Source organism: Octopus sinensis, linkage group LG25 (assembly GCF_006345805.1).
Source record: "Octopus sinensis linkage group LG25, ASM634580v1, whole genome shotgun sequence".
In the NCBI taxonomy this organism is placed as follows: Eukaryota; Metazoa; Mollusca; class Cephalopoda; order Octopoda; family Octopodidae; genus Octopus; species Octopus sinensis.
In genome coordinates, this window is record NC_043021.1 from 11,293,136 (window position 1) to 11,317,577 (window position 24,442).

General features: G+C 40.0%; 2 protein-coding genes across 4 annotated transcripts in view; one reads left to right on the top strand and one right to left on the bottom strand.

Annotated features, from left to right (window-relative positions):
• Window positions 1-4,578: 4,578 nt before the first annotated feature.
• Window positions 4,579-20,060, top strand: LOC115224252. Its single transcript, XM_029795057.2, has 6 exons — window positions 4,579-6,202; window positions 9,315-9,345; window positions 11,380-11,566; window positions 13,715-13,855; window positions 14,835-17,138; window positions 18,374-20,060. Exons 1-6 carry the CDS (start codon window positions 5,420-5,422, stop codon window positions 19,182-19,184), a joined length of 4,257 nt encoding a protein of 1,418 aa, XP_029650917.1. The 5' UTR covers window positions 4,579-5,419; the 3' UTR covers window positions 19,185-20,060.
• Window positions 20,061-22,364: 2,304 nt separating this feature from the next.
• The window catches only part of LOC115224404 (glutamyl-tRNA(Gln) amidotransferase subunit C, mitochondrial), an 8,814-nt gene continuing 6,736 nt past the window's right edge, over window positions 22,365-24,442 (bottom strand). For all 3 annotated transcript variants that reach the window (XM_029795303.2, XM_029795302.2, XM_036513269.1), the window contains 2 exons: window positions 23,654-23,757; window positions 22,365-22,472 (listed from right to left, as the gene is read on the bottom strand). In XM_029795303.2, coding sequence (XP_029651163.1) covers window positions 22,447-22,472; window positions 23,654-23,757 — 130 coding nt within the window. In that variant the 3' untranslated portion in view covers window positions 22,365-22,446. The remainder of the gene's footprint in view (window positions 22,473-23,653; window positions 23,758-24,442) is intronic.

Below are 24,442 nucleotides of genomic sequence, written 5' to 3' on the forward strand. Positions count from 1 at the left end.
GTTGAATAACTGTACATAATAGTAATTAAAAGGGATGGGAGGAACAGGACGATTGGAGTTATCTTCCTTGTTTTTTTTTCTTCTGTTGATTAAATTATCGACATCTGTTTATCATTTTCTTCCTTTCTTTTTGTTTTTCTTTTTCTGTCTTTGTTAATTTCTATTTCTATTCAAATCTATTATTTGTTTCAGTCGTTAGAGTGCGGCCTTGCTGAGAAGAATTTTTAGCCGAATGAATTGACCCTCTCCCAGTACTTTTTTTTTTTTAATAGTTTTTTTTTTAAGCCTTCTACTTATTCTATCGGTGACTTTTGTCGAACCGCTTGATTACGGGTACAGAAACACCTATACCGGTTGTCAAGCAGTTGTGTGAGACAAACACAGACACAAAGGGACACACACACACACGTATATAGATAGATAGATAGATAGATAGATAGATAGATAGATAGATAGATAATTAGGTAGATAGATAGATAGATAATTAGGTAGATAGATAGATAGATAGATGATAGATAGATAGATAGATAGATAGATAGATAGATAATTAGGTAGGTAGATAGATAGATAGATAGATAATTAGGTAGGTAGGTATATAGATAGATAGATAATTAGCTAGGTAGAAAGATAGATAGATAGATAATTAGGTAGAAAGATAGATAGATAATTAGGTAGATATATAGATAGATAGATAGTGGTTACTTGAGTTAGAGGTTAAAATAACTGTCTAAGGAATAGAAGTATCCATTACACTACCAGTATATTACCTATATTTAACCATGGGCATACATATGCAAACTTATGTTCATAAGTTATATGTGAAGACAAGGATAAACATAGGTTTCTCAAGAATCAAAGTTTAAAGAAAACAGAAAATGGAGAACTACTGATGAACAACAATTGACTTTACATCAATTATTATTTATTAATTCAATGCAAATAGACTGCATCCCATCTAACAGCTGTTTCTGCTTCCAAAGTTGTATTTTTTTTTTTTCTTTATGATGTAAGTGGTGTAACTTTAGGAAATTAAAAAGTTCAACACTGAAAAGGAAATTTGTACTGCAACATTAGACAAAATATCTGGCAAGTTTAGGGTTGGATGTGACCTGGATTTCTGAATTTTCCGGTTTTCTGGAGAGGTTCTAATATATATAGAAGGAGACACTGATGGTCCTATGGAAAACATTCGTCCTCAGCCGTTTGGACTACTGCTCCCAACTATGGTCACCACACAATATAAAACTAACAGCAGAACTCAAAGCAATTCAGAGAAGCTACACAAAGAAAATCGTCTCAATGCAAAATATCAGCTACTGGGAAAGACTGAAGGTATTAAACCTCTTCTCCCTAGAGTGGAGGTGGGAGAAATATGCGGTGATATACATCTGGAAAATCCTGGAGGGTCTTGTCCCAAACTTTGGCATTCAAAGTTACCCCAACCGCAGAACGGGGCGCCACTGCATGGTGCCAAAGATTCCAACATCACCATCAAAATACAGGTCCAGATACTGCAACAGCTTGGTTTTCAGAGGACCACAGCTCTTTAACATTCTCCCTAAATGCCTGAGAGACTTACATGGTGTGGATGTGGGTTTCTTTAAAACTAAACTGGATCTCTTCTTGTCGGGAGTCCCAGATGAACCTACCTCACGACAGGAGACGCAGATGCGGGCAGCAGCGTCGAACTCCCTTGTTGATCAAGTGCCACGTATCAGAGGTGGATTCACATATTAGTGTAGCTCATTCAGCGGTGGTGCCCCAGCATGGCCGTGGCCTCCGGGCTAAAACATTTTTAAGGATTTAAGGATATATATATATATATATATATATATATAATCTTTGTGTGAGTGAGTGTGTGTGTGCGTGCATACAAGGGGCGCTGAAAAGTTCCTGGCTTTGGGTAAAAGAAAATACAAGAGGACCAGTTAATTAGGATTTTATTAAACATATTCCCCTCTCAGGTTCACACACTTATTGCAGTGGTCGTTCAGTTTTTCTAAGCCCTGTAAACAAGTTCGGAAGGTTGGGCCTCCAATCAGCCCTTTCGTGATACCCTTAAAGCCAGGAACTTTTCAGCCCCCCTCATATACATATCTTTGCTTTTCTTCCTCTTGTCCTTCTTCCTATCTTTCTCTCTCTCTCCCTTTCTCCAAAAAACAAAATTTCTTCTTTCGTTTTTGGATTTGGTTTGCAAGATTCTTTATGTGAGTTCGTGTGTTGAAGCATATTCTGTTGTGTTTGGGGAGAGTAATTTTCTTTTTGTGCCTTATAATTTAACACACTATTGAAAAGGCTGCAAGACGCAACGAAAATTTTAGGAAAATGAAAATAAGAAATAAGTGGAAATTTTACCGGTGAACGTGTTACATTATAAGGCACAAAAAGAAAATTACTCTCCCCTGACACAACAAATTTTTTTCTCTTCTAGACAAAACAAAACATCTTTTCAATCCATATAAAAGGCAGAAGAAATTTTCTATGCATTATCTTGATTATATTCGAATGAACGAATGAAAGCGCTAATAAAGAATTATCCGAAATTCTTACTGCCTCCTTCTTAATACACAGTATCTTAATGCACCACTTAAAACTCTCTCTCTCTCTTTACATATAATCAAAATAAGCAACAGGATATCAAATAGTGATGCTGTATGACCATTCCAAGTAACTCCATTTAATTGAACAATGCAATCAATTTAACATCAATTTAAGTGCAATGCCATCTTCAGCTGCACAAATAAATAAATAAATAGAATTTTAAAAATAGGACACATTAATATAAATTTTCTTAAAATTTTAACAGAATAAGATGGAAGAAATTCATCCTGCTATTGTAGCTAAGAATAGACTACAATTATATATATATATATATATATATATATATATCACTCTCTATTTGTATCACATCGAAACTAACTATAACTTAATTTTTTTCTCTCACACCGTCTCCGATGAAGGGATATTATATATTAATATCCTAGAAACAGCTGTAAGACCTTCTATCTATAAATGCTCTAACTATACAGCCTTGGTTTTTTATCTCATTACACAAAAAATTCTTATATACACACACTGACATAGAACCAACGTTGAACCCTTTATTCACAATATTACTGAATCTGGAACTTAACTATGGTCTGTTTATAGCACTTATTCAGCATTACCTGACACCTTTGGGTCTCAATAACACCATTATCTCTTATATATATACATATATATATATATATGGGCCTGCTCGCTTAGCCAGTGGGGTGGCGTCATTCGAAGGCTAAAACAATGCGAACGCATTGTGACCAGCGATGTGTAACAACATCTGATGGTCTGGTCGGTCACGTAAAAAAAAAAATATATATATATATAATAGATAGATATAGATATATATGGTGGGTTTCTAGGTTAAACATCCCATATAACCTCTCATAACCTTTTAAGTTTTTGGAATTTTTAGAAAAATTTTGAGAACTTCTGTTCTACACACAGCAATTCATACGACTGAGAAAAAATTAACTCCCTTCCCCACGAATTTGCACTCTTTTCTTAATTTTTTACGGAGATGTACTTGCATAGCAAGTGACCTGATCTGAGAGCGTGTGCTGGAACAAATTGTGTTTCTTAAATGGTTTATATACACCTTCCATGCTGCAATTGTCTTAATTTTTTTCTTTTTTATTAAATCACAGTTTGAAATACGGACAATCCGGAATTTTTGTTTAAATGCCAATAATGATCCACCGTTGGGTGAATCATTATTCCATTAAATGTGTTTAAGGGGATGAGAAAGAAGCGAGGAAGTACCAGAAGGTCGAGTGATGTGCTAAAAATAACAGCTTATTTAATTTTTTTTTCTCTTTGTAGCATAATCGTATGAATTCCTGTGCGTAGATCACAAATTCGCGAAAATTTTCTGCGAATTCCAAAAAAAATATAATAAAAACGAGGTGCTTAAAGCCAGAATTCCGTCTTCCCGGATTTCTGGAAGCCGGATAAGAGATCCGGCACTGTATTGACATTTCATAATTGACTTCGTCAATCCAAACACAACTTCCTTAAAATCTGGTCTTCCGCCGGTGTTCAACGTAATTTTGCTCCGTCTTACGTTTCGGCTGTAAAGACGAACGTACGCCAGCTGCAAAATATTGACGATTTGTTTACTCGTTATGAGTTAACAACGATTGTCGGTCGTGTATTGACGTCATTTTTGTTTTTTCATTGTTTCACTGTACCATTAGTTTTATCGTTAGTTAGTCGCCATCAATATCGTCATATAATTGTCCACCTAAACAACTGTTAACTAAACATTCATGACCAGACCAACATGTGACGGAAACAGCCGATAACAACCCCGCTCACTCATTCTCTCTCACACTTATCCTCTACTTCTCTATTTTCTCTCTTTTCATCCTGTTTCTCTTTCTTTATCCTCCTCTCATTTTTTCGTCACCCTCCTCCTTCTATCTTACTCCCTTTATTCTTTTTCTCCATCCTCACCTACCTTTTTCTCATTCTGTATCTCCTCTTTACCTCTCTCTCTCTCTGTTTTATTACTTTCTCCACCCTCCCCTCATTTTTCGCTTTGCACTTTCTCTATCCTCCCCTTCAGTGTGCCGATACTTTCTTCACCTTTCCCTTCCTCTCTCTTTCCTCTTTTCCTCTATCTTATCCTCCTACTCATTCCTTACCTCCCCATCTCTCCTCTCTTCCTCCTACTCAAGCTTTTCGCTTCTTCCCTCTTCTCTCTCTCTCCTCCCCCTCTCTCTGTGTCTATCTTCCTTTCTATCTACCAAGCCTCGTTCTCGACCGCTAGTGGTGCTGTTATAACGTGTTGTTCCAGCTCCGCACTCACAATCCATCATCAACAACCGGCGAAAATGGAGTCTAATAAACCCCCGTTATTGTGATTAACTCTTGTCTCCTGGCCGCTGGCTTGCTTTGGCCTGGCCCCCACTTGCTTAAATGCCTGATACGTGTAGATGACACCACCACGCATAAGACACAACATACACACTCACACACACATATATATATATAAATAGATATACATTATACTTTAAGTCTGTTGAGGCAACTAAGTCTAGCGTAGGGTTCACTACTATGTGGACCTTTTTATTTCTTTTGCCCGCCAATCCTTTTAAATAATGTGGTATCTATGACCCCACTAGCTCGTATCGACAGAGCAGCAGGCGAGCCTCATCTGAGCTTTTATAAACTTCATATAGTTTAACCCTTGTGATAGGTCTATACACACACCAATACTTAATGCGACCTTTCTAGTCCTTCAGTAACAAGATATATATTTATACACACACACATACACACACACTATGGACATTGCACATTTCTACATTTCTGTGCCATTTACGTATATTCATTGTTAAAGGCAGTTGAAGAATTCGTGTAACGAACGACATACGAGAACATGGATTCTGTGTCGTGTCGTGAAATTATATCTAGACTGAGCTGGGCCATATCGAACGAAAAACACCCGTTCGATTCTTCGCATTGCTCCTCAGCCCTGCACCAGGCTCTGTTGAAGCTGAGGACGTCGTTCTCTCGCAACAAGGAGGCTAGGAATAAACTGATCGAACTTAACATTGTGCCCAAGTTGTTCAGCCTGTTGAAGAAACCTCAGAGATACTTCAACGAAGAACCGGTACCAGAAAGAGGAAAACAGCAGCATCGCAATGGAGAAGGACATCAACAGCAACAACTGCAGCAACATGAAGAAGCAGCGACCGAAAAAGGGGATGGGATATCGGCCACTGAGACGAAAGATCATTTGAGTTGTTCGAAAGAAATTGGAGGACACGACATCAAGAACAAGATGCCAGGTACTGTTAAGAGACTCGAGGGTTTCGGCCCCGATCCGTCCAGTGACCAGGGCAGCAGAGTTCCATCATCCAGTACCAATAATACGGAGATTCTCACATCGGCAGCTACACCGACTCCAACAGCAACAACATCAAGGACGACAGCAATAACATCGTCATCATCGCCGTCGGCGGCGTCATTGTCAACTGTTGATGATGGCTGGAACAAGTCTGCAAACCGATGGCAAGATGATGGTGCTGCTGTTGCTGGTTCTGGTTCCACCGTCGTCTCCCAGCGTTGCTCGAACGACGTCCAAAAAGCGAACGACATTACAGACCTTCTGCTCAGCGTCCTCGGTAACTTTTGCGTGGAACCGACCGTCAGGAAACAGGTGAGAAACACTACTACTACTACTACTACTACCACCACTACTATTACCACTACTACTACTACCACTTCGCTTCGCTTCACGCTTCATGTTCTTGATGGGAGTGGGGTCATCTCAGGTTAGTGGGGCCCAGAGATGTCATCATGACTACTACCTATTACTTTGATGATGATAATAATAATAATAATAATTCTATTATAGGCACAAGACCTGAAATTTTTTGGGGGGAGGGGGCTAGTTCATTACATCGGCCCGGTACTACTTAAGAAGAGTGGTCCCGGTGCGCGCACTCGCGTACTTGCGCATCCGCGCTAGCTAGTCGTGACTAGTCGATCCTTACTTTGTGTTTTTGTTTTATTTACTTTGTTTTTAAAAAATTATTTACTTTGTGGAAAAAAAAATTATTTTATGTTTTTACTTTGCTAGGTAGTCGTTGTAGGATCGACTAGTCACGACTAGCTAGCGCTGATGCGCGAGTGCGCGCACCGGGACCACTCTAAAGTGGTACCCATCGACCCACCCCAGTGTTCAACTGGTTCTTATTAATTCCCTCTGACTGAAAAGGTGCATGGCTTAATGGCTGGATCGTGGTTTTGAACCCCGGACCGAGCGGTCGGTGCTGTTGTGGTCTCGAGTGAAAACAGCTTCGTTTCCACATTGCGTCAGTCCACTCGGCTGTTAACGGGTAAACCTGTGACGGACGGGGATCCTACTCAGGAAGGAACATTGAGATAACGCTTTAACAGGCCCCTAGAAGTTGTAGGACTCGAAGCAAGTAATCTCCATCGGGTTCATTTTACTCTACTCCACTTTTTTTGACTTCTGATTTAGTCACTAGCCGATACTATTGATTCCAGTATTTAGCTGGTATTCTACTAAATCGACCCCGGGGGAATGAAAGGCGAAGTTGACCTCGGCGGGATTTCTGTTCAGAACCTAAATAAGTGGAATAAATACCACCAGGTATTTTGTCCAACTCTCTGGCGATTGCTATGAACGATTTTTTTTCATTAACTAAAGGGTCCGAACGTAAATTTTAAGGAGACAAACAACACCAGGACGAATTTTCTTTTTCTTTATCCTCTACTTATTTATTATATTGCATAAAAACAAGATAAGGTGTTTTGGAATTGCGGTTCCTAGTCTCATTACCTTAAGGGGCCAAAAAAAAAAAAAAGAAAAGAAAAGTTGGGGTACCGAAGTGAAAAGGAAAAATTTCAGGATCGCTATTTCCGTTGTATGAAACAGAAAAATATAATTGATTAGTCCTCCTTCCTTAAAATCTCAGGCCTTGTGTCTATAATAGAAAAGATAATAGTTACAATAATTCTTACAAAATTTTGGCTCAAGGCCAGCAATTCTAGTGGGAGTCGGGGTTAGTACTTGACTGGCGCTTACTTCATCGACCCTGAAATGACGAAGGGCAAAGTTGACGTCGGCGGTATTTGAACTCAGAACGCAAAGTCCCGGAATGAATGCCTCTAAAACATTTTGTCCGATGCGAAAATGATTCTGATAATAATAATAATAATAATAAGGCAGTGAGCTGGCTCCGCATATTTGGCCAAAAACAAATTCTGCAAAAAGTCAAAAATGAAGAGTTCAAATTCCGCCGAGGTCGACTTTGCCTTTCATCCTTTCGGGGTCGATAAATTAAGTACCGGTTGCGTACTGAGGTCGATCTAATCGATAATGGTTTCACATTTTGGCGCAAGGTGTCAGCAAGTTCAGAGTAAGTCGATTACATCGACTCCACTGCTTGACTGGTACTTATTTTATCGGCCCCCGAAGGATGAAAGACAAAGTCGACCTCGGCGGAATTTGAACTCAGAACACGAAGACGGACAAAATGCAGCTGAACGTTTTCTCCGACGTGGAAATTATTCTGCCAGACGACAACAACAATAATAATAATAATAATAATAATGATAATTATTATTTCTAATACAACCACAGACATCGATGAAAAAAAATGGTAGGGTAGAGGCGATTATATCAACCCATCTCCTGCCTAGTATTTGATTGCCACTTTAGCTTATTGACAGTAAACGGATAAAAATATTTAAAAAGATAACGCGCAGATGACTTCAGCGGGATTTGAACCCAGAACGTAAAGAGACTTAACTAAAAGTTGCTCATCACTGTCCAACACTCCGTAACATGTATGTATATTAGGGGAAATCTTAATACGAAAGATTACTTAATAGCTATATTAATAATTATTAATTATTGCAGTGATAAGGGATTTTGGTAATCGTTAGGTCCATAGAAAACTTTGGGAGAGGGGACACGACCGATGACGTAAGGTTAAGAAATTCCGTATTAATCCCAGTGAGACAGGACAGGGTAGGGCTTTAAACTAAATATCGTCTGAAGTCAATCAAATCGGTCCATTAATTGACCGGTATTTATTTTTATCGATTTTTCGCGAAGAACGAAAGGCAAAACTGATTTGTGCGTAATTTGAACCCGGGGGGGAAATTTTCAATATTTACGATTGTTTTTTTTTTTTATTTATTATTATTTTTTTTACGGAAGCATATTTAGCAACCACAGACATATGTGTGTGTATGTATGTATGTATGTGTAACTTCGAGCCTTGCATCGGTTCTCTGTAGATTTTAGAATTACGCAGTGAACCATTAAATTAGTATGACAGGTGCTGAACCGAAAGTTCATAGAAGGTGATTTAACATAATCTGTTATTCAAATAGTATCGATTAGTATCAATTTCCTTTACTCTCTCTCTCTCTCTACATATGTATAATATGTGAGAGAGAGTGAGTGCTTGTGCTTAGTGTATATATATACATTCTTTACATCCACCCGTTTTCGGGTATGGAGATTACGAATCAGGAAAAAAATTGACAAAAACCATCATTTCAAAATATCAATTTCTCCCCCCCCACTCCCCAATTTCACAAATTTCACTTGCTTATAGGAAAAACAAGTTGACGATGAGTCTGTCTGTCATTATTTCATATCACCTTTGTCTCTTATACTGTAGTGACAGTCCTGAATGTGACACACACTCCTGAAATAAAATATAGTTCATGCCGAGCAAATATGAAGAGTGATTTGATAATTGAAGTTTTCTTCTGTTTGTTCTTTCTAGGTTCTCAAATACCAAGGAATCAGAGTTCTCCGTAAGTACACACAGGCATTCTTTTATTCTATAATTCTTTTACTTGTTCCAGTCATTTGACTGCAGCCATGCTGGAGCACTGCCTTTAGTCGAGCAAATCGATCCCATGACTTATTCTTTGTAAGCCTAGTACTTATTCTATCAGTCTCTTTTGCTAAACCACTAAGTTTCGGGGACGTAAACACATGAATATCAGTTTTCAGGTGATGGCAGGGGGTCAAACACAGATATACACACATACACATAAATATATACATACATGTATACACACACACACATATATGTACGTGTCTGGTCCCCGTGCCGGTGGCACATAAAAAGCACCATCCGATCGTGGCTGTTTGCCAGCCTCGTCTGGCACCTGTGCAGGTGGCACGTAAAAAGCACCCACTACACTCTCGGAGTGGTTGGCGTTAGGAAGGGCATCCAGCTGCAGAAACACTGCCAGATCAGTCTGGGCCTGGCGCAGCCTTCTGGCTTCCCAGACCCCAGTTGAACCGTCCAACCCATGCTAGCATGGAAAATGGATATTAAACGATGATGATGATGATGTATACGGTGGGCTGCTTTCAGTTTTTATCTACCTAATCCACTGACAAGGTTTTAGTCAGCCCGAGGCTATAGTAGAAGACACTTGCCCGAGGTGCCACACAGTGGGACTGAACCCAGAACCATGTGGTTGGGAAGCCAGCTCTTACCACACAGCCAAGCCTGATTTGCTTTTCTCTAATTTCCTTCTCTCAGTTCTGATGTTCTGCTATTGTTATTGTTGATAAGAATTGTGAGCTGACAGAACCATTAGCACACCAGGCAAAATGCTTAGCAACATTTCACTCCGTTTTTACGTTCTGAGTTCAAACTCCGCTAAGGTTGACTTCGCCTTTCATTCTTTTGGGGGGGTCGATAAAATAAGTACCAGTTGAACACTGGGGTCAATGTAATCAACTTAGCCCATCCCCCAAACCGTCTGGCCTTGTGCCAAAATTTGAAACATTACTATTATTATTACTATAAAAAGCACCCACTACACTCATGGAGTGGTTGGCGTTAGGAAGGGCATCCAGCTGTAGAAACATTGCCAGATCAGACTGGGCCTGGTGCAGCCTTCTGGCTTCCCAGACCCCAGTTGCACCGTCCAACCCATGCCAGCATGGAAAGCGGACGCTAAACGATGATGATGTTGATGATTATTATTATTATTAAGGTAAACTGGCAAGTTTGTTAGCATGCTGGCCAAAATCCAAAATGCTTAGTGGCATCTCATCTGTCTTTATTTACACACACACACACACACACAGATGGGCTTCCACACAGTTTCCGTGACAAATTCACTCACAAGCCTAGAGCTATAGTAGAAGACATTTACCCAAGGTGCCCTAGAGAAGAACTGAACTCAAAACCATGTAATTGCAAAGCAGGCTTCTTTACCACATACCCATTTTTATTTTTGCACCCATTCTTATTTCTGGTATATTCCGTTACCTACTCATATTTGGGCTTTGGTGTTGGAGAAAACTTTTACGGATTCCATGGACAGAGAGGCTCACCAATGGAGAAGTTCTTAAGCAGATAGGGCTGAAAATGTCGCTAGAAGCTAGGATCACTAAGGATAGATTGGCATTTTTCGGTCATATTATGCAGAGAAAATCCCTGGAGAAGGACATCATGCTTGGAATGGTCAGTGGTAAGAGAGGAAGAGGCCGACCAAGAACCCGCTGTCTTGACACCATCAAGAGTGATACCGGAATGGACATAGCCAATCTGAAAGAAGCGGCCCAGGATAGAAGTGACTGGAGGACACTGATCCAACGAGTGACCGAGAGTCGACTTCGACTGAGCAGATAAGAAGAAACTCATATTCCAAGCACTGCTGTCTTCATAAAGCTGTGAGGAGCAGAATGGTAGATACAAACTGTAGGTTATTTACAAGGTTATTTACAATTGTAGGAGCTCAAAGAAGTCGGTACTAAACTCCTTCCTTTCTTCCTCCTTGATAAACTCTCATCATGTTTTGCTTCTTTTCTTTTTCTTCCAGAAAGCATTCTTTTGGAGAGTAACAAAGAGAGTATCCAACGTCGTTGTTGCCGAACTCTGGCCAACCTTGCCATGGATTGTGCGTGTCGTAGGATCATCCACAAGACGGACATCACACAGCGAATCGTTCAACTGCTCGAGTACACCAATGACTCTGAGTGCCAACTAACATACTGTCATACACTCAGGTAAAATATATGTGTGTGTGTGTGTGTGTTAAGACCCTCTTCGGTCATGACTGACCGTGGGGTTGCACCTAGAAAGTTACCCTCCCAGGCACAAGTCCGGGGGCAAGGTTGTTTATGGAAGACCAGCAGTCGCCCATGCATACCGGCCTCCTCTCTCCACGCCACCAGTGTTATCCAAGGGAAAGGCAAAGGGGTCGATACAGCTTGGCACCTGTGATGTCGCAACTCATTTCTACAGCTGAGTGAACTGGAGCAACGTGAAATAAAGTGTCTTGCTCAAGAACACTACACACAGCCCGGTCCGGGATTCGAACTCACAACCTCACAATCGTAAGCCTGACGCTCTAACCACTGAGCCATGCGCCTTCACTGTGTGTGTATATATATATATATATATATATATATACACACACACACACACACACACACACACACACACACACACACACACACACGTGTGCGTGTATATATATAATTATATATATGTAATTATATATAATTATATATATGTAAGTACTGTCTTGGGTCTTAGGACTCATAGGGTCAGTTGTCCAGTTTCTATAGCCGTATAAGTGACCAAAATCACAATGTTCCCACTGAACAGGATGCCAGTCCATTGTGGGGTGATTTATTTGACAGCTGAGTGGACTGGGGCAAATTGAAACAGTGTTTTACTCAAAAACACAGCATACCACCTAGTCTGAGAATTGAACCTATGGTCTTGCCATTGTGAGTTCTATGACCTAACCACTAAGCCACATGCCTTCACTGTGTGTGTGTGGAGTTTGCTTCCTGACCACATGTATCTGGGTTCAGTCCCACTGTGTGGTATGTTGGGCAAGTGTCTTCTACTATAACCTTGGGTCAACCAAAGCCCTGTGCATGGATGTGGTTGAAGGAAACGAAAAGAAGTGCTTGTGTGTGTTTGTGTTTTTTCCCCATCATCTTTTGACAACTGGTGTTGGTTTGTTTATGTCCCCATAACTTAGCAATTTGGCAGAAAGACACCTACAGAATTACTACCAGACTTTAAAAAAGAAAGTACTGGGATCAATTTGTTCTAAACCCCTTCTTCAAGGCAGTGCTGAAGCATGGCCGCAGTCCAGTGACAGAAATGGTATATGCCAGCTGTGTGAGCAACTGGTTGTTTTAATGGCGGAACAAACAGGGGAATTCCATTAGAAAAAGTTTTAATTGATTTTCTTGGTAACTATGGGGGCTAGGAAAAAAATACAAACTGCATTCCAATCTATGCACCCATCTTCACACGTGTGCCATTTTTCACGTGAATCCACCCAGCCGTTTGGCTGTGAACCTCAAGACAAGAAAGAATACAACAATCGCCCATGTCCAATTTATATTATAGATAAGGTGAACTGGCAGAAACATTAGCAAGCCGGGCGAAATACTTAGCGGTATTTCGTCTCTCTTTATGTTCTGAGTTCAAATTCCACCGACGTCAACTTTGCCTTCCATCCTTACAGGATTGATAAATTAAGTACCAGTTGCATACTGGGATTGATCTAATCGACTGACCCCTTCCCCCGGCCGTTGCCAGCCTCGCCTGGCATCCGTGCCAGTGGCACGTAAAAAGCACCATCCGATCGTGGCCATTTGCTAGCCTCGTCTGGCACCTGTGCTGGTGGCACATAAAAAGCACCCACTACACTCTCGGAGTGGTTGGCGTTAGGAAGGGCATCCAGCCGTAGAAACATTGCCATATCAGATTGGGCTTGGTGCAGCCTTCTGGCTTCCCAGACCCCAGTTGAACCATCCAACCCATGCTAGCATGGAAAGCGGACGCTAAACGATGATGATGATTATATACATATATATATATGTAGGTATGTATACACACACACATACATAATTAACATCTATACATTCGCACTCACACACTATACATTCATACATAAACACACACACAAACATATATGAAAGCACCCACTAAACTCTTGGAGTGGTTGGCATTAGGAAGGGCATCCAGCTGTAGAAACATTGCCAGATCAGATTGGAGCCTGGTGCAGCCATCTAGTTCTCCAGTCCTCAGTCAAACCGTCCAACCCATGCCAGCATCGAAAGCAGATGTTAAACAATGATGATTTGCATGTTTATATTAATATTTGTCCTTTGTTTTTCAACTCTCAGGTTATTTGGTGATTCCACCCAGCTGAACAAAACCATTATCAACTACAATGGTATAGCTGTTCTGTCTCGTCTCTCTAAGTTTGCTCCTCACATGGTCAAGTCTGCTGCTGTTAAGACAATGGCTGACTTAGGACGAACCAAGTAAGTATTCCCTTTTTCCTTTCTTTTTCTTTTTTACACTGGAATTTACGTAAAATATTGGTTTCAAATATTTATTTCTTTATTGCCCACATAGAGGGGACAAACAAGGACAGACAAAGTGATTAAGTCGATTACATCACCCCCCCAGTGTGTAACTGGTACTTATTTAATTGACCCTGAAAGGATGAAAGGCAAAGTCTACATCGGCAGAATTTGAACTCAGAACGTAACGGCAAGTAAAATACAGCTAAGCATCTTGCCCTGCATACTCTCTCTCGCTTTTACTTGTTTCAGTCATTTGACTGCGGCCATGCTGGAGCACCGCTTTTAGTCAAGCAAATTGACCCCAGGACTTATTCTTTGTAAGCCTAGTACTTATTCTATCGGTCTCTTTTGCCGAAGCGCTAAGTTACAGGGGCATAAACACACCACCATCGGTTGTCAAGCTATGTTGGGGGGACAAACACAGACCCACAAACAGACACACACACATATATATACATATATACGACGAGCTTCTTTCAGTTTCCGTCTACCAGGTAAAAGAACAACAGACTGGGTGTGTTAGGTTTATGGTCAAGAAAAATAGAAGTCTTTAATGTTTCGAGCATATGCTCTTCTGCAGAAATGATAAATGAAGAGAGAAAAAATAAAATGTATTTGAATATAACAGTCAAGGCATGTTGAAATATATATTTACACACATACTACAAACAATGGACATCCTACAGTTTTTTGTCTACCAATTTTACTCGTAAGGTATCAATCATCTACGCACAGTCCCATACTGTTGAAATGAACTCAGAACCACATGAAAGCATTTTTTTGTCTTTTGTTTCAACTCAGAGAGTTTTGTCTGAAATATAACCCCTGAAATTACGCACATTTTTTTTATGTAAAAATTCTAAACAAATTTGGAAAAAAACTAAGCCCTCGATTTTAAATATTTTTCTTTGTTTTCTATTTTTTCTATTTCTAGTTGTTCGGTAGAATTTGCCCAACAAGTGTTAACTGCAGACGGCCTTAGTACACTGGTGGAAATCTCCAACCAAGGTGGCACTCTGTCGCAAAATGCCCTTCGAGTGCTCATCTACCTGAGTCGACACAACTTCATACGTCCGCCTCTCGGTAGCTCAGGTGGAATCCAGACAATGAAGAACAAGTTTGACGACGAAGTGTCGACTGTACGTAAAATTGAAATACTCAATGCACTGTGTTTGTTTTGCAACGAGGCCGTGAACCGAGTGAAACTACGCCAAAGTGATGTGTTGATGCTGTTCATCGAAGCCCTCAAAGATCTGATTTACAGTACCCTTCACAACCGCATAATCAGTGCCCTCGTGAACTTCCTCTACGATGAAGTGAGCTTTGATATGCTTTTGGAGAGGGGGCTTGTCCCTGTTTTATTTATTCATCTTCAGCGTTGTGCTGGTTTCTCGTTTAACTTGCCGAAAACGGAGCCGTTTGTGAAGTCCCTCATTGAAAACATTGTGAGTTATCCAACAAAAAAGCATACAAAATTCTCTGACGGAAGCGAGGAGGAAGGTAAAAATTCCCCCTCCTCAAAAAAATATTCTAAGCTCAGTGAGAACAGCAACAGTGATGCCAGACTCAAAGACAGTTCAGTTTTGCCAGAAGTCTCTCCTAAAAAATTAAAACCTGGCTTTAAAGGTTCACCACCGACAGAGCAAAACAGAAGTGATAAACTTTCCGTAAAAGAAAATGAGAAAGATGCTGGAGCAAAATGTGTGTCAACAAAGCTATCAAATACTACAAAAGACGCAGATGCTGATCTCAGCTGCTCAGATTCCTTAACGAACGTTTCAAAAGATAATTGTAAATCTTCTCCTGTAAATGTTAATTTAGAAATGAAATTTATGGAAACTGAACCAGTGGCAAGTGACGATAAGATACATTCCTCAAACAGTTGTAAAAGACCATTGTCAGAAGTGGACAGTTACCATTCTTCTGAAGCAGCAGTGGAATCTGAAAGTCCCCAAATGAAGTTTTCAAAGCAAGAAGCATCAGGGACAAAAGACCTTCCAAACAGACAGAGATCAGAATCTTTAACTTTACCCTTAAGTGGAGAAGATGATGACGATTGTGATGATAGTGGTGTTGGTTGTGATGATGACTGTGGTAAGGATAATGTTGTCGATGACGACAATCGTGATGATGATGATGATAAGGATAAGATTGGTGCTGATGAGGATATTGAAGGAAATATTTGCCATCAGGTTTCGGCACCATCTGAGGAGGGCAAAAAGAAACAGCAAGAACAGACTCCACAACGCTATGTATTTCGCATCGACAGCCCCACCTACCAAACCGATGTAAAGTGGAGCGCTGACAATTTCACCGACGGCCAGACTTGTAAGCAGGATTTTGGCAATGAAGTGTCAAATGGGTCTTCAGCGCTTAGTCCCTTCAGTAACTCCTCTTACCACTCCCCAGACTGGAGCCCAGATTACAGCTCTCAGTTACGAGATGATTTCAGTTCTGAAGACAGTGATGATGATAGATCTCAAGATGACCTGCAGGATCCAGTTGCCATGGTTACTTCAAAAACAGTCTCGGCTACTGGTGACAGCATCAGAAAGGAACAATCAAGTTCTGTAGCATCGGCAGCAGCCGACACACCTAAAGGATGGAGAAAAACCAGAAAGAAACCATCACATTCTCCTGTAAAAGATTTATCCTCCAACAGTGTGGAAAATGAGGAATTCACGAAAAACCTTTATAAAAAACGGGAGAAAATGATGCTGAGTGATTGCCATGTGGCACTTCGCACCACAGAGAACAACATTTTGGTGTTGCTTTCTCGAGTGTCTCAGAAAGAAAATCCATCCAAATTTTTAGCCACTGTAGAAAGCTTCTGGTGTTTGCTGCACTATATCGGAAAAGTTCCTTTTGCTTATCCCCGTAGCATCCGAATTCTCAGCAGGGTTGTGCGTAATCCTTTCTGCTTCGAGTCCCTCATTACATTCATGGCTCCAGCAATGATATTTCTGGAACTGATGACTTCATGGGACCAAAGAAAGGACAGCCAAAGTAAGTTGTTCTGGACACCCTCCAGGGGCACCATGCTAAATTTCAATAGTGCATTTGCTGTCGACTCTTACATCAAAGACTTGGACGATCTCTTTAAAGCTGGTCAACTTATTCTAAATGATTTCAGCCAAGTGGCTGAAATCCACTTTGGTAACTCTCTGCTGGCACAGCACTTGACAAAAAAGACCCCGCAACAGGATTCTGTGGTTGCATGTCTACCATTCTTGTGTAGGTAAGTAACTGCTGCTTTTCCATACTCTCTTTTACTTGTTTCAGTCATATGACTGTGGCCATGCTGGAGCACCGCCTTTATAAAAAATATATATATCTGTGCACAGAATTATTCTTTCCTTGTGTGTGTGTGTGTGTGGTGTGTGTATGCCACTCCCAAAAAGTGGAAGGAATCCAGGGTAGAGGAAGACCCAGGAAGATATGGGATGAGGTGGTGAAGCATGACCTATCTCCAGTGCCAAGACCACCAAATTCTGCGATTTTGACCTTCCTTATTAGACTCACTATTTTTATTTTTATTAAGTTACAATGGGGTGGTGAAAAGTTCCTGGCTTTGGGTAAAAGAAATTACAGGAGGATCAGTTAATTATGATTTTATTCAACATCTTCCCCTCTCAGATTCACACACCTCTTGCAGTGGTCCTTCAGTTTTTCTAAGCCTTGTAAAAGAACTCTGAAGGTTGGGCCTCCAACCAGGCCTTTTGCAATAACCTTTAAACCAGGAACTTTTCAGCACCCCTCATACTTAATATGTACACAAGGGGGTCCTGGAAAGTTCTTGGCTTTGGGTAAAAGAAATACTCAAGGATCTCTTGTTTCAGTCATTTGACTGTGTCCATGCTGGAGCACCGCCTTTAGTCGAGCAAATCGACCCCAGGACTTATTCTTTGTTAGCCTAGTACTTACTCTATTGGTCTCTTTTGCCGAACTGCTAAGTTACAGGGATGTAAACACACCAGCATCAGTTGTCAAGCAATGTTGGGGGGACAAACACAGACACACAAATATACATATATATACACTTATAAACGACAGGCTTCTTTCAGTTTCCGTCTACCAAATCCACTCACAAAGTTTTGGTCGGCCCGAGGCTATAGTAGAAGACGCTTGCCCAAGGTGCCACGCAGTGGGACTGAACCCGGAACCATGTGGTTGGTAAGCAAGCTACTTACCACACAGCCGCTCTGTTTTTATTCAACATATACCTCTCAGATTCGCACACTCATTGCAGTGGTCCTTCAGTTTTTCTAAGCCCTGATGAAAGAACTCAGAAGGTTGGACCTCCACCCAGGCCTTTTGCAATACCCTCAAAGCCAAGAATTGTTCTGCACCCCCTTGTAGAAACAATGTGTGGCTCATAAGTAAGGCATTTTATTTTATTTGTTTAATCAAAGAACAGTTCTCTTTTTTTTTTTAATTGTTTTATATATTTATTATTTATTTGTCTCTTTTTAGGTGCCGAAATGTTCAAGAGAAACTCTTAGTAAAATTCCGTGGTTTTGATCTGCTGCTGAACATCATTAAAAATGAACCGGAAAGCTACTTGTCCAAGGTTGTTATCTTGGGCCTAAATTACTTGTCGCGTCACCTCAATGTGACGACGTCTTTACAGAACGTCGACAGACAACAGGTGTATCCAAAACAGACTCTGCCCGGAAACAACTCCTCGGACACCCAAGACTGCTGTTTGAGTAACACAAAGAGAAACACGGCATTTGTAACGGACAATGGTAAAAAAATCCTCGTGAATCAGGAAGCTGTGACGAGTCGATCGGAAGTGTTCAGCGCCATGCTTCTCAGTGATTTCGTCGAGGCCGAAACACACGAGGTAAAGATTGGTTACACAACCCCACAAGCTCTTGAGGTCATCGTCCACTATCTACACGGTTGCAGCTTGAAGTGTTTTACCATCCAACAGCTTCACTGGCCGAAAACTAAACTAACTAAGAATGACTTGCTCAACATAATGGGCCTGACTGACCGTTACATGCTGGACAATCTGCGGAAATATCTTGCCTGTGTTATTTTTCAGTGTTACCTTGACGAAAAGACAGCCGATGCATTTTACAATGCAGCTGTATTGCACAGCTACAATGATCTCAGCAGGGATTGCATAAAATATTGCTTGGGTCAAGTATGCCTGGGCAAGAGGTCAATAGACTGCCTTTTGCGCTTTCTTAACGGACCAAACCATGAAGTGTTCCTTTCTTCGGTGAAAGAGATGTTCATAAAGCATATCGTCAGTGAGAATGCGGCGCCAAAATAAGACAAGAGAGAGAATGAGTGAGTGAGAGACCATTCCAATTTTGGTAGCCTGTTTAGGTTAAAAACTCCAACAAGAAAAAACGTCTGAAATTCTTGTCTTAAAAAGACATCGATGTCTTCCTTAAAACCAGATTCAGGTTAGTCATCATAATAGGCATTTGTGAGCCCTTTGCCTATGCTGTGTATCATGTGATGTACAGGACACATTTCCGTGGTTTCTATGCATCATAAATGATACACATTCACAGTTGTTTTTTCAACCACTGGAACAATTTGGGACTTAACCCTGTCAAGTGTAATGCTTATTTATTCACATTTGTCATGCATTATCTTGTGGCCTTGAGGTTTCAATAATGGGAGGGTTTAATTTTTGGAATAACATTGTAGGATAGGTATGAGAAGCCAGATCTGGCTAGTTTCAACATAAGATAAGTAGAATATTTAGGCCGGATATGGCCAGTTTAAAGGGTTCAGAAAGAAAACTTTATATTACCCTATACACTATGAAACAAGGGCTAACTAAAGGTTTGAAAACAAGCATGGATGTTTAGAACAAAGTTATAAAAATCTTTTGGACAGGTAGATTAAACATACACACACTAATTCACTCTCCCCCACTTTACCTTTTTACAGTATCAGCATCCATGGATGTATATATATGAACTGGAAGTTCATATAGCTTCATATAGGTACAGTGTAAGGTTATAATGCTGTAGAATGTCAATGACCAGGTTTTAGATGTGTATTGAAGGACTTCAAAATTGTTAGTTATAAGCAGAAATTTGAATGAATTCAGTGGTGCATGTGTTAAATAAGCAGCAAAAAATGACTACCAAAATGCTATACTATCACATCTGTATAAATGTAAACAAACAAATATTTGGTTTCTTTTTTTATTTTTTATTAGAAGCATCAAAATGTGTATTGTATGATACAAATAAGATAATAATAATAATAATGATGAAATTATTGTATATAGTGCTCGGGTGCACCACAACTTGTCAAAAGTGCGTGTAAAGCATATGCAGTAATGTACAAATGCCTGGAAAGTGAACAATGTATGAGTCAGATACATGCTTGTGTGTGTATGGAGGGAAGAAAATCAGGTGTAGTGTTGGCGAATCTCAGGAAGCATGGAAGTTTTGAAGGATGCAGTGCTCCGACAACTAACAGCTGATGCCGGCAGTTTGTTCCATACTTCAGCAACTCTTAGTGTGAAAAAAAAAGATGATGATAAAGATTGTTTGCCAACATAACATGGCAGTCCTAGCTTAGAACTGGTGTTGCTGTAATTTAGCCCCGGGAGACATCGTCTCCAGCTGGTTTGAAAATGTAAGGACACAGATCGTGTTGTATAACCAACTGGAGATGATGTCTCTTGGGGCTAAATTACAGCAACATTAGTCCTAAACCAGGACTGCCATGTTATGTTGGCAAACAATCTTTACTACAAAGTACTGTTGCTGAATATCTCACATTGTGAGATTAAAAAATAGTTTTTTTTCTTAGATGATATTTTTTCAAACGCAGAGTTGCTGTTAGAACAGCAGAAATACTCAATAAATTGGCTGGTTGTTGACAGATTTTTTCACCTTGTAAGGGTATTTTACCCATTATTTCTGCTGTTCTAATGACAACTCTGTGTTCGAAAAAAATATCTTATTTGTATCCTACAGTACACTATCAGTTCTATATTTAAGAGATGAGGAATTATGTATATTTACATTTGACAGATATTTGTCCTCATCTTGTTTGTTGTTAACACAATGTTTTGGCTGATATACCCTCCAGCCTTCTTCAGGTGTCTTGGGGAAATTTTGAACCTGGGTTCTCATTCCTAAGGCATTTTTCGTTGTTCTTGCTATTATTATTATTACTATTATTCAAGTCACAGCCTGGAATTGAACTCGGAATCTTGGGGTTAGTAGCCTGCGCTCGTAACTACTATGCCATATGCCCATGAAAGCTGATGAAGGTTGGAGGGTATATCAGCTGAAATGTTGTGTTAACAACAAATAAGATGAGGACAAATATCTGTCAAATGTAAGTAAAGTACACTACCAATCTCAACAAACAAAATCAAATTGCTGGTACCATGTAAAAAGCACCCAGTACACTCTGTGGAGTGGTTGGCATTAGGAAAGGCATCCAGCCACAGAAACGAAGCCGAAAGACTATGGAACCTAGTGTGGCCTTTAAAGGTGTTGCGAAAGGTCTGGGTGGAGTTCCAACCTTCTGAGAGGGGAATATGTTGTTTAAATCATTATCAGCTGTTCCTCTTGTATATTTTTTTACCCAAAGTTGGGAACTTTTCAGCACCTCCTTGGATATATCTACTCTACAGAAAGAAGCCTGTTTCTTCCCCGCCTATCATACTTTTAATCTTTCATCACCTGGTACAAAGCCACCACCCTCACATGAGGGGTGTTGTCTTTGCAAGTTGATGAACTCACTGCTGCTCATGACACGTAGAAAGCAGACAGTACACTCTGAAGTGGATGACATTAAGAAGGGCGTCCAGTCGTAGATACCATGCGAAAGCAAACACTTGGGGTTTGGCACAGTCCTCAGACTCACCATCTCCTGTGAAACCATCCAGCCGATGCCAGCATGGAAAACATGTTAAATGAACAGCGGCTAACTGGCTTCCGTGCTGGTGGCATGTAAAAGGCACCATTCGAGCGTGATCGTTACCAGCGTCGCCTTACTGGCACGTGGAAAAACATTCGAGCGAGGTCGTTGCCAGTACTGCCTGACTAGCCCCCGTGACAGTGGCACGTAAAAGCACCCACTACACTCTCGGAGTGGTTGGCGTTAGGAAGGGCATCCAGCTGTAGAAACTATGCCAGATCAAGACTGGAGCCTGGTGCAGCCATCTGGTTCGCCAGCCCTCAGTCAAATCGTCCAACCCATGCTGGCATGGAAAGCGGACGTTAAACGATGATGATGATGAAAGTAAAAATAGATGTGGCTGTTGCTTTATCTAAATGACAATAGTTTTTGCCCATCTGACCAAAACACATAACAGAATAGGATTTATAATTCAAAGGTTAACGTAACAATAAGGGTCTTATGTAGAAATCGTGGTGGAACCAGCAGATATGTTTTTTTTTTTGTTTTTTTTTTTTACTAGGTCCAGTTCTAACTGGTATAGAAAGAATTAAAGCAGAACAAAGGAACATGAGATTAAACCAATGAGAACATTTTATTTTACAAATATATACATATATAAACAGAGAGGCTTCCATTCCAAGCTGTTCCCTTTAAGATCTTTTCAGTGGAATATTCCCTAGAAAACAAATAAGAAAAACTGTCAAAGATACAAAATAATGGTTTCAGATTTTGACACAAGGCCAGCAATATTTTAGGGGATTGACATTCTTTTAACACTAGCTTAATGATAACTAAGTTATTTTACTAAATTCTTTGTTATATTTAAAATTAATTGAAAGAAACACAGATGGTAACAAAAGGGTTAAATGTCACCACGATATTTTTAAACCTTTTGATACCAACCCAGCTGAAACTGGCTCTGGCATACGAATATCTTGTTTTCAAAAGTTCTGAATAAAATCTGCCACCAAATCTTAGTCACAATTTATGTTCCTAACTAGCTTAATAATAACAAAGTTATTTTATTAAATTCTTTGTTAGATTTTAAATTAATTGAAAGAAACACAGAACATCTTAAGACAGAAATATGGTAACAAAAGGGGTTAACGTCACCATGATAATACAGTTCTATATTTAAGAGATGAGGAATTGTACATTATTTACATTTGACGGATATTTGTCCTCATTATTATATGACAAATATCCATCAAATGTAAATAAAGTCACCATGATATTTTTAACTCTTGATACCAACCCAGCTGAAACCAGCTCTGGCTCTGTAGTACAAATGTCTTGTTTTCATAAGTTTTGAATTAAAATCTTCCACCAAACCTTAGTCGCAATTTATGTTCCTAACACTAGCTGAATGATAACTAAGTTATTTTACTAAATTCTTTGTTATATTTAAAATTAATTTAAAGCAACACAGAGCATCTCAACAGAAATATGATCACAAAAGGGTTAATGTCACCATATTTTTAACCCTTTTGATACCAACCCGGCTGAAACCAGCTCTGGCTCTGTAGTACAAATGTCTTGTTTTCAGAAGTTTTGAATTAAAATCTTCCACCAAACCTTAGTGACAATTTATGCTCCTAACACTAGCTTAATGATAAGTTATTTTACTAAATTCTTTGTTATATTTAAAATTAATTGAAAGAAACACAGAGCATCTCAAAAGAAGTATGGTAATGGCGGTGCCCCAGCATGGCTACAGCTCATGAGCTGAAACTAGATAAAAAAAAAATAATGAAAGGGTTAAGAACACAATGTACTGCCTTGTTCAGGAATTGAAACAAGTTTTATGATTGTAAGTGCAACACAATAACTACTTAGGTCGTGCACCTACACACTTACCGGGTGGGGCCACATAATAATCTTCAAAGACCTTCGTAGCATTGTTGAGTATAGCGTCTTTGTCGCGTCCTTCCTTAATGACATCAGACCGAAGTTCCAGTGCTCTGCAAATCAGGGGAGTATTTCAAGGATAATGAGACAAAGAGAAAGTGGAAAATGAATAAAAGAATAATTACAGGTGAAAAAAGTCAAAGATGGGAAGAAGCAGCAGATAATTTATTTTTTAAAAAAAGAGTTGTGGGGGGGGGGGACTGCATAATTATAATCCTTTGGCATTTCTTTCAGAGTTACGTTCTGGGGTCAATAAAATAAGTACCAATTAAGCGGGGGCACCGTGATATGTAATCGACCAGTTCCATCCCCCAAAATATCAGGACTCATGAATGAAATAAATTAAAGATAAAAAACAGTAGTGTAGGTCCTGCCAGGATAGAAAAACAGTGATCTGTAGGTCCCCTCCTTTCAAGTCCCTTACATTACAGTGGCTAGAAACCTTGTTTGGAACAAAATCATATATATATATATATATACTGGCTGAGTTCCTGTTAATTGTTGGGCCTCATGGAGGCAAGGTGGCTGACCTCCTTTTGAGCGTTGGACCTCATGGAGGCAAAGTGGCCAAATTCCTTTCGAGTGTTGGGCCTCACAGAGGCCAAAACCAAGACCTTTGGCATTATGTTGTGCTTGAGAAGAAGACCCATCAAGCCGAGTAAAATTGCAGTCATGGTAGATACTGTTGTCACACAAATTGGTACATAAACACACCCTGGTGTCACACAAATGGCACGT

Excerpts from the sequence above, each read along its gene's own strand:
- LOC115224252 (XM_029795057.2), top strand. The coding sequence starts at position 5,420 with ATGGATTCTGTGTCGTGTCGTGAAATTATATCTAGACTGAGCTGGGCC. Across the intron at positions 6,203-9,314 it reads AACCGACCGTCAGGAAACAG|GTTCTCAAATACCAAGGAAT; the intron begins GTGAGAAACACT and ends TGTTCTTTCTAG. Across the intron at positions 13,856-14,834 it reads GCTGACTTAGGACGAACCAA|TTGTTCGGTAGAATTTGCCC; the intron begins GTAAGTATTCCC and ends TTCTATTTCTAG.